The following is a 10,068-nucleotide window of genomic DNA, read 5'->3' as shown; positions in this document are numbered from 1 at the left end:
CAAAGCAATAAAGAACAAAAAGCGGGATCATAACTAAGGAGGCAGTCTAGCACTCACTTGTCTAAAGCTCCAGAAAATCACTGACGGAAATAACAAAGGCAGAGAAACTGAACAAAGTCATAACTACAATCAAAGGTCTCAGTCTTTGGAGGCTGGGGACAACAAGGTGTGCTGCTGTCAGAGGTTCCTCCTGAAGTCAGCTGCATGCAGCTTGTCTCCTCCAATCAGACAGCACCACCTGGAACACAAAGATCCACTCACAGCACTCACTCACACTGGACAAAAAGAGACAGACAAAGATTCACACGATGACAGAGCACTCACTCTCCTCCAAAAACAGAATACAAGATGCAAACAGAATACAAAACTCCCATTACGGCCACAGTCGTAACAATTTGTCTGCTATAATTTGGGTACTGGCTTTCCAACGGTGCCATCCTTGAGTCTCTACGAGCTTCCATTCAAAAGTTAGCATTTAGCTCAAATTCGAAAAAATTGCACTATCTCAGGAACCGAACGGACTAGAGACATCAATTCACATCAATCACATTCCTGGACAAAGTTACAGCACTTTGAAATTTCCAAACTACAAAAACGAGAAATTTTTGCGATGCTGTATCTCGGGAATGGAAGATCGCAAAAGGAACGTGGGTGGTACCGTTGGAAAGCCCTAACCTAATTTAGTGGGGTTTGCCTCCATCAAAATGTAAATGACACCTTTCTATCAAAGGTTATTTGCCAAAAATCACCAAAAAGTGATCATTTGGTTTCGCAAAAAAGTGCGATATCTCTGCGACCGTAAGTCGCAGAGAAAAAATTCCAACTCAGGTAGATCGGCTAAACCTAATTTTGGGGTGGTTGTTTTCAAGCTTTTGGCCCTACAACCTTCCGATCAGGAGGTAGACCCCAAAAACAATAGATAACTATTACTTTTAATGTAATTCAAGGTTTTGTGCAAATTTTGGTGGATCAGCTGTTGCTTTTAGTAATACTGCTGTTAAAGCTTTAATTCTGCAGCTACAGCTAGAATTTATAGCTTAAAATGTTGCTACGATCTTTTTTTATAAACATACTTTTAACAGGGATGCTTTGCATTTCACTCTACTTTGCTTCCACAAGTAGGATTTTTATCCTTGGCGCTGTAGATCAATGTGATCAGAGGCTGCTTCTACCTGTCTTCAAATAATCATCATGAGGACTCGGGTTCAAATTTCATCCTGGACAATTGCTCAAGCTCAAAATAATTATATGTTAAATCCTCAATGACTGAAAGAAATGCTATTAGTTCTCTGTGGATTGTTGCAGCAATGCAATGTTTCTAGTTGGTTTAGAGACGCAGAAAAAAAAGATTGAGAATATATGGGTTAAACATACTCTAAAAGTCTGGGACCAGGTTAAAAAACAATCAGGAGGAATGGTGGCCCTCTCGCATGCCATGTCCATAAGTAGAAATATTGAGTTTCTTCCATCTCTAGCAGACGGGCTCTGATAGGTGGGCGGAGAATAAACTTCTCACTGTGAACCAGATGTTTGAGGGGAATGTTTTTCCCTGTTCTTTATTGCAACTATATATGTTTTATTGAGCGCTAGGGCCCAATGTTATTGTTGTTGTTTGTATGTACATTCACTCTTAATAAAAAGTCCCCCCCCCCCAAAAAAAAGTGTTTCAAAGTCAAACTTATTAAAAACACTTTATTAAACTAATTTACAAAGGTTTTCTTTACACGACTTCCTGCTCTACTTCCGGGCGTAGCTGATGTTCATGGCGCAGGAGGCAGTGATCCTGAAGCCCTGCAGGGCGTCCTTGGCCACACCCGCTTGGGCGTCGCCACAGAACTCCACAAAGGCGATGTCGTGTTTACCAGGAACCAAACGAACCTCCTTAAAACCAGGAAACCTGTGTGCAACACATCCAACATCACATCTACATCCATCCTCTGATGACTCACTACATTGACCAATGCAAACATGAGACTAACATAGTAAAGTTTTGTCATCTATTAGTTGGACTCTAACAGGAATGTCTAGAAGCATAGGGGGCGGCAGAATCACCTGCTACAGTTTTTCTGGTCGTATTCGACTCTTAAACATGTTCATAGTAGGGCTGCAACTATAACAACTATAATTTATTTCCTCTTTAATAATGAAATTATTTTCTTTAAAAAAATAAAAAGCACATGAAAAGCAAAAATAACTACATTAGTGTTTTTACTGTTTAATATAAACCACTGCTGTAGAATCTAGTTTAGTTTATATCTAATGAATTACATGAAGTTATGGTTGATAAATATCTCTCTGATTTCTATAATTAAAACAGATCAAGCTGATCATCTGTTAAAACCAGCCTCAGAAACCTTGGGGTTGTTATTGATCAGTTCATGTCTTTGGAGGGACATTGTCATCAATTGACTAAAAACTGTTTTTACCACCTGAGAAATATCTCTAAAGTGAGGTATTTATTATCAAAATCAGATCTAGAACTGGTCATACACACATTTATATCATCTCGTATTGACTACTGTAATTCTGTTTTTACATGTTTTAATAAGTCGACCCTAAACAGACTCCAGATCGTTCAGACGCTGCTGTCAGACTTTTAACTGGTGCTTCTAGAACATCCCACATCACCACCATTCTAGCTACTCTGCACTGGTTCCAGTTAAGTTTCACATAGAATATAAAATATTAGTTCTCACGTTCTGAGCATTACATGGTCAGGCCCCTAAATATATCTCAGACTTGTTGTACCCCTACTCATCAGGGCGATGCCTTCGGTCTTCAGACCAGGGTCTCCTAAAGACCCCAAAAACTAAATTTAAGACCAGAGGAGACCTGGTGTTCCAGACTCTGGAATAACCTGCACCAGTCTCTCAGGGAGCTCAACTGTGTGGTTACTTTTAAAAACTGCTGAAGACTTTACTTTACAGTAAAGCTTTTAGTTACTGGATTATAATTTTTCATTTATCCTTTAATGTTGCTGCTCTTATATTTATGCACTATTGTTTTATTATTCTATTGTGTTGCACTTTTACCACAACTCTGTACAGCACTTTGTGATTTTATCTGTAAAAAGCACTTTATTAATAAAACTTACTGATGATTTAATCATTCAGGATATTTATGTGTAATAATCACAATAGTTAAATTATTGTCTAATGGAACCAGCTTTGTCTGTGAACACGTGAAATATAATGAAATATATTGAGTTTCACAAGTTGGGACAAATAAATAGTGACATTAATATTTATGCTAACATTTATGTTCACACGTGTGACATGTTTAGCTTTTATTTATCCATAAAAGAGTTAAATCTGACCATAAACAAATATGTGGCTCTTTGTGGTTTGATGACAGTAAGTTGGTCTATTCCTTTATTGCAATGGTTAGCATTAGCTCTTAGCCCAGTCTTATGTGTCTGTGGGTTAGCTTAGCTTAGTTAGTAAAGCACCGTCACCATCTGATGGAGGAAGTTAGACTGGTTCACTTTGTTGTGTGGGCGTCTGGTCTGAACCAAGTAGCGGTGCGTGATGTGTCGCTGCTCGTCACAGCTTCAGGTAGGATGTGACTAGCAGAGCAGAGCTGCGTGTGTGAGCAGTTTTGACAGCGCTGAGCTCACGGTAACAGCGACATATTCTTACTAGTAGGAATGTTTTTGATGATCGATCTCCCTCTAATCACGTCCGTAACGTGCGTACAGCTCTGAGCACAGATATATAGAAGGTGAGATGAGCCACTCCTCATGAAAAAACAATGTTCAGCTCCATTCGCAGCTTGAAAAAGATGTTGATGTCGTAACCGACAATTGTTAACAAATACATTTGTCGGTGACTAATTCTGTTATCGATTTTTGTCGACAATGTCAACTAATTGTTTCAACCCTAAATGATTCCTTATCCCTTTAGCACCGAAAGAATATCTGTAAAAGTGAGGTATTTCTATTAGCTCTGTCTGCTAGCATAGCATCTCTTCTTCACGGCACAGAATAGCTGCATGTCAACCAAATACTGGGTTACCAGCGCCCTCTGCTGGTCCAAAGTAATATCTGGCGGCTGCAACTGAAGGAAAAAATTATTCTCTCTAAACATTTCCCCAATAATATAATAAATCTTAACATTCACCTAAATTAAATAAACATTATCTTTAATAAAGATTCAACAAAGAAAAGAGTCGCTGGTAAGAATAATTCACAGACCAAATTTGAAAAAAGTGAATTTTGAAAGGTTTTTTTAATTCTTCTCTATGGAAATGAATATGTAATTATTTTTTTTTTTAAATATTCATGATCAACATCATCATGAATAATGAATTAAAAGTACTGCGTCCAGGGTACTAGGTTACGTAAATCACAAATGTAAGGGTATATGTTAGATATATTATGAATATTAATGTGCATTGATAAAACTAAATATATAACCATAATCAACTACAATCAAACCACATATAAATGATGTAAATCATACAGATATGTTCCAGTACCAGACATTATTCTACAGAGGACTACTAACAGACCACGCCCCCATACTACTGCTATACTATACGTTGGTATATTTTACACTGGAAAGAGGTAAACTGATAATGATGGGTTAGGGTTAACCCCAACCCTAACCCTAATTCTTTGTCATCATTACCATGGATACCAGATTTCAACTTGTAAATGCATCATGCTAAGAAAAGTGCTACAAAATAGACACAATTACACTAATATAATAAATCAAAAGCACCATATAGCATAATTTTTGCAAAAAAAAAAAAAAGGTTCTGTACATCTCTGCTCTAACCTTCTACAATATTATCGTTTATTCTTCTGTATTTTGTTAGAACCGTTAAGGGTATATTACTCCATTTCCAGACTATAAGCCACTACTTTTTCCCACGCTCTGAACCCTGCGGCTTAAACTATTTCTGGATTTCTCTGGTTTTCAAGCTTCATGAAGCCAAAAAATTGAGCTCAGTCACATTTGATCACAGAGCTCGAGACTGCGACCAAAATGGTCGCGTATGCAACCATTTTATCAGTGTGTGCAAGTGAAAATTTTATATGTGGTCGCATCTGTACGAGTTTGTGTGGGTGACATTATTTTATATGGAGTGGCTGAGCACATTGTCACGTCCCACAGAGCGTACCTATCTCTCTCTCCCGCCCACAGCGGGTGATGACACGAGTAAATCAACAGTGAATGTACAGAGTTTAAACACTAATGTGTATCTTTGGAGTGTGTGTGAACGTAGTCAGGCATAACGAGCCGTTCACTGAGTGTGTGTTCACATTGAGAGCAGCAGTAAAAAGGAAGAACGTGCTGAGCTCAGCAATAGAGCATACACACATCAGAATCATCATGAAGTGGGGTCTGCAACCTGTGGTTCTGGGGCCTAATGTGGCCCTTTGAGTCTTATACAATGGCTCCCTATAGCTTTAAAAAAAACTATTAAAAGTTATTTTTTACAGAGTCTATTAATGATTAATGACAAATAAAATCATGATATAACAATTTATTAACCTAAAATAAATCACGTTGTACAATGACTCAGCACATTCCTACAACATCTACAGACCATCAACTTTCCTCCACCTGTGACTAACCTTAAGTTTTAAATCCCTGGTAAGAAACTAAACCAACAAAAACACTATTTCTGGAAGAAAATACAGATTTTAATTGTGTGGGAACAGATTCATTTAACCAGATGTATAAGAATTTGAAGATAAAGATACTGTTTTATTTATTGATGTTAATTTATTTTAAACTGTTTTTAAGTTTCCATTTACATGATCAATATAAATGAAATCAAACATTATTCTCTATAATTCTAACTGTATATAATGTAATCCACTGTATTGTCTTCATAGAGAAGGTATTTATGGCTCCAGGAGGACTTTAATCCAGGTGAGATGAGGTTAAATGGTTCCTCGTAGAGTAAAGGTTACAGACCCCTGACCAGGGGAAGAGGGTTAGGAGACCCCACTATCAGAGCTGGACCCTCTCAATTTAATTCATGGTGAAACAATGCAGACAAGTTGGTTATGTTACTGTTAAATTAATTCATGTACAGTATTTATGTAAAATTATAAAACATCTTTACTTTGTACAAAACTACATTACGTTAGTTATTTATCAGCATGTATGTCTATGCTGTACACTCTCCCCATTCTCTTTTTTCTGATGAAATTAGAGACTTTAAACTTTCAGAATCAGATTGTCATAGTACAAAATATTCTGTGGGTCTTTATGTGATGTGTGAGACGTACTGGTTGAAGAGCATAGAGAGCATCATCTCTGTGGTTTCCTGGGGAAGGTTGTTCAGAAACAGGATGTAGTTTGGAGGATTATCAGGAACCTGTGAACACACACACGCACACACAAGTTACCATCGACTGATGACAGCCGTTATTGATGTGTGTTCAACTAATAAACAGGTTCACATGAAGAACATCTGTTTGATGTCTCACACACCCCTACCTGCAACACAGGGGACACCCCGGGAGCAGCAACCTGCACACAGTAAACACACAGATAGTGTATTCATAGTCCAGATCTATGATGTCACAATAAACATTTAACCAGTGCTCTAAAGAAGACTATGAACAGTAACTGGTTCTATGGTTCTGTGAGCAGTCCTTACACACACACACACACACACACACACACACACACACACACACACACACACACACACACACACACACACACACACACACACACACACACACACACACACACACACACACACACACACACACACACACACACACACACACACACACACACACACACACACACACACACACACACACACACACACAAAACACTGTATCACTAAAAAATCTGTCCTCATTCAAATTACAAGTCATCGGATTGGCTTCCAGGTAGCATCCAAGATGGCAGCTTAGCTTTTGGGCTCTCCGACGGTTTTGGAAAAAAAAATCACCCTAAAAGCTTGATATTTTATACCAACTTATCAGTTTTATAGAAGTGGCGACTACAGTGGGGCAAAGAAGGAGGAAAACTATGGGTACGGGGCAACATTTTGACAAAATGGGGGAAGATAGCGGGAGGCAACACGAGGATGAGGAGGACGACGAGCCCGAGCCAGCTAGCTTGGTTAGCATTCTACGGGAGCTCCAAGACTTTAGACCAGACAACAAGCAACAACTTCCCAAAATCCAAAGAAACTAACCCTAACCAAGCTCGTATTGACGAAGTGGAAATGACTGAATGTAACATCAATGCTAATAAAGCAACTGCTAGAACAGCAAGAAACCATGAAGGCTAAACTCACTGACCAGGAGCACCAAACGTTGCACATACAATCTCCAGACTTGCCTGATCAAAAGTTGTGTAAAGAATTTTGTTCGGTCAAAATATGCGCAAATTATTAATCAGTAAAGTTTTCTAGCTAGCTAAAAACATACGGTTGCATATTTTTGTCAAAGTAAAAGCTATGAACATCAAACTAAATTCACTTGTGTCAGAGGTCAATAGGGGGCGCTATAAACAGAGAAACATTAAACAACATGAACGTTAAACAGATTTGCAGGAAATATGGCACACTGTGTTTTAAATCACATCTTCATAAACTTTTTGTCCACGTGGTCCCTGAATAGTGTCGCATCTTTTGACATAGGCCACGCCCATCTCCACGACATGTTTCTCTTTGTAAGTCACTACACATCAAAAACCTACTTTTCTGAACTCCTAGTGTTTAAGCTCTATCAGCACCAAACTTTGCACAAACAAAACTCCAGACTCTCCTGATCCCCACAAGCCTGTCATCCTTATTGACGTACTTCCATGGGCTCCTCAAAACCTAGAGACCGAGACGCGTGGGAAGGTTTGGCCCCCTTTTCATGACTCAGGGATAAATAAAGTTGCAGGTAAATTACTCTCTCACCTGGTCTTTTTGAGGGGCGATCAATAACTCCTGAGCTTTCTTCTTCTTCTCTTTCTTCTTCTCCTTATCACTGAACTGACCTTTGACCTTTGAGATCACCTCTGAGTCAGTCTTAGCGTATTGGATCCTCTGGAAAGATACAAAGGACATCAGTCAGTGCTAGGTGGAGCTAGGATGTAGTTAGGGTGGAGCTAAGGTGGTGCTAGGGTGGAGCTAGGATGTAGTTAGGGTGGAGCTAAGGTGGTGCTAGGGTGGAGCTAGGATGTAGTTAGGGTGGAGCTAAGGTGGTGCTAGGGTGGAGCTAGGATGTAGTTAGGGTGGAGCTAAGGTGGTGCTAGGGTGGAGTGTACCATTGGTGAGTGTTAGGGTGTAGCTAGGGCGTAGATAGGACGTAGTTAGCGTACCATAGGCTTGTTGTAGAAGGGGAACCCCTGTAACTGTCTCAGGGCGTTTGTTGCTGCTGTGAGTTCTTTGAAGACGACGAAGGCCTGGCCCCTCATCTTCATCGTCTTCATCGCTACGATCTCAACAATCTGTCCAAATTGAGAGAGCAAAGCGTAGAGCGCACGCTTCAGCTCTATACACACAAACACACACACAATTAATACACACAACTCAGCAGGCCTAGGCCCCACCCCCCCCGGTTCAGTCCAATACGCTGCACTCAATGAGATCTAAACAAACACCAGATGTTCCAGAAAGCAGGTTCAGTTCTAACTCTGAGTATGTTGGGGTTCTAATGAGGGAAACTGTGAGTTTGTGGTTGTATAAAATGAGGTAAGTTCTACTCCGAGTATGTTACCATGGTAACATTCTCCATGAACTGAACCTGCTCACTGGCAGGTTTTGTCTAACAAACACTGGGTTTCTACTTGGCTCCGCCCACCTGAACACAGCTTCTCTAGGACCACTTTAATGCACGTTGATACTGACACACATTAGTGACATCACAGACGTGCTCACATCGTTACTAATGTTGGTTTTCTTTATAATGTTGTTGATACAGATCATTTAGTGAAAGGCTCTGATGGATCAATCACAACAATTGATCTGCATTAAAACATCTACTGACGTCTGTAGTGAAGTTCACTGGATACAAACCTGTGGATAATTTAACACATTTAAGGCACATTGACATTATGATGTTACAACTGTTACCATGGTTTCCAAACCCAGGGTTGATTGATCCACTTCATACCAGCTGTAATGGAATCAGACACCCAGAGTTTCCCATCATGGGGTTTGTTGACCCATAGTTTATGGATAGACTCAGAGTTTGTTGAAGCTCTTTTCTGGAATACACCTCTGAAGTCACTCTTTATAAACAGTTCTAGTCCCGCCCACAGCACACAAACAGTTCTACAGGAAGTCAACTCCTGCTTCTTCTCCAACTTCCTCAAACCTAACAGTGATCAAACTGAGGTTCTCATCATGGGTTCTAAATCTACCCTCACAAAAGCCAACAGCTCCACCTTCACTGTCCACATCTCCTCTGGGTTAGGGTCAAGGATTCTTCCTTCCGCTGCCATGGGTTCGAATCCCACTTTTGACATATATATTTTTTCATTTTAACATATTCAATGCGGCAAATTCCACCTTTAAAAATTCATATACAACACAAATAAAAACGTTAGGGTTCGGGCTAAAAAAAAAAAAAAAAAGTTAGCGGAGTAGCTAAAATACAACTGACGAAACTTTAAGTCATGTGGTGCACCTATCACGTGATCTAAACTGGCCAATGAAGGGCGCTGCGTATGCATAGAGTGGCAGTCTATGGATTAATGGTTTAATGTATACATAATTACAGTCTTTTAATAAACAGGGACTGATACTAAAGTTATTTCAGCTGAGAAAAAAACATGTAAATCTATTTACTGACAGTAATAACTTCATATTTCAATAGGGAGGTTATAATAATATCATAATATTTATAATAATTTATAATCTGTCCATGTAATAAACAGAGACTGTAAACAGTGTTTTATGGACTAAAGTCACTAAGATACAATAATAAGGTGTGTTATTATGTATTGGTGTCATCAACAAACAAAGGGCTGTCCCATTTCTATTTGTAGTGTTTCAAACCCTCACTTTACAGGAGACGTCAGTGAGTGGTTAGGGTTTAGGGTTAGGGTTTAGGGTTTAGGGTTTAGAGTTTAGGGTTAGGGTTTAGTGGTTAGG

At 39.3% G+C, this 10,068-nt stretch overlaps 1 protein-coding gene across 2 annotated transcripts in view; it reads right to left on the bottom strand.

Annotated features, from left to right (window-relative positions):
• Positions 1–1,672: 1,672 nt before the first annotated feature.
• snrpb2 (small nuclear ribonucleoprotein polypeptide B2) overlaps positions 1,673–10,068 on the bottom strand; it is a 9,258-nt gene continuing 862 nt past the window's right edge. The window contains exons 3-7 of one of the 2 annotated variants that reach the window (XM_028460359.1): positions 8,292–8,464; positions 7,888–8,016; positions 6,456–6,488; positions 6,245–6,333; positions 1,673–1,897 (exon numbers count right to left, since the gene is read on the bottom strand). In XM_028460359.1, coding sequence (XP_028316160.1) covers positions 1,738–1,897; positions 6,245–6,333; positions 6,456–6,488; positions 7,888–8,016; positions 8,292–8,464 — 584 coding nt within the window. In that variant the 3' untranslated portion in view covers positions 1,673–1,737. The remainder of the gene's footprint in view (positions 1,898–6,244; positions 6,334–6,455; positions 6,489–7,887; positions 8,017–8,291; positions 8,465–10,068) is intronic. The other variant, XM_028460365.1, reaches the window with a different exon arrangement.

This window comes from Gouania willdenowi, chromosome 1, assembly GCF_900634775.1.
Source record: "Gouania willdenowi chromosome 1, fGouWil2.1, whole genome shotgun sequence".
Taxonomy (NCBI): domain Eukaryota; kingdom Metazoa; phylum Chordata; class Actinopteri; order Blenniiformes; family Gobiesocidae; genus Gouania; species Gouania willdenowi.
This window is presented reverse-complemented; position numbering and strand designations above follow the sequence as displayed.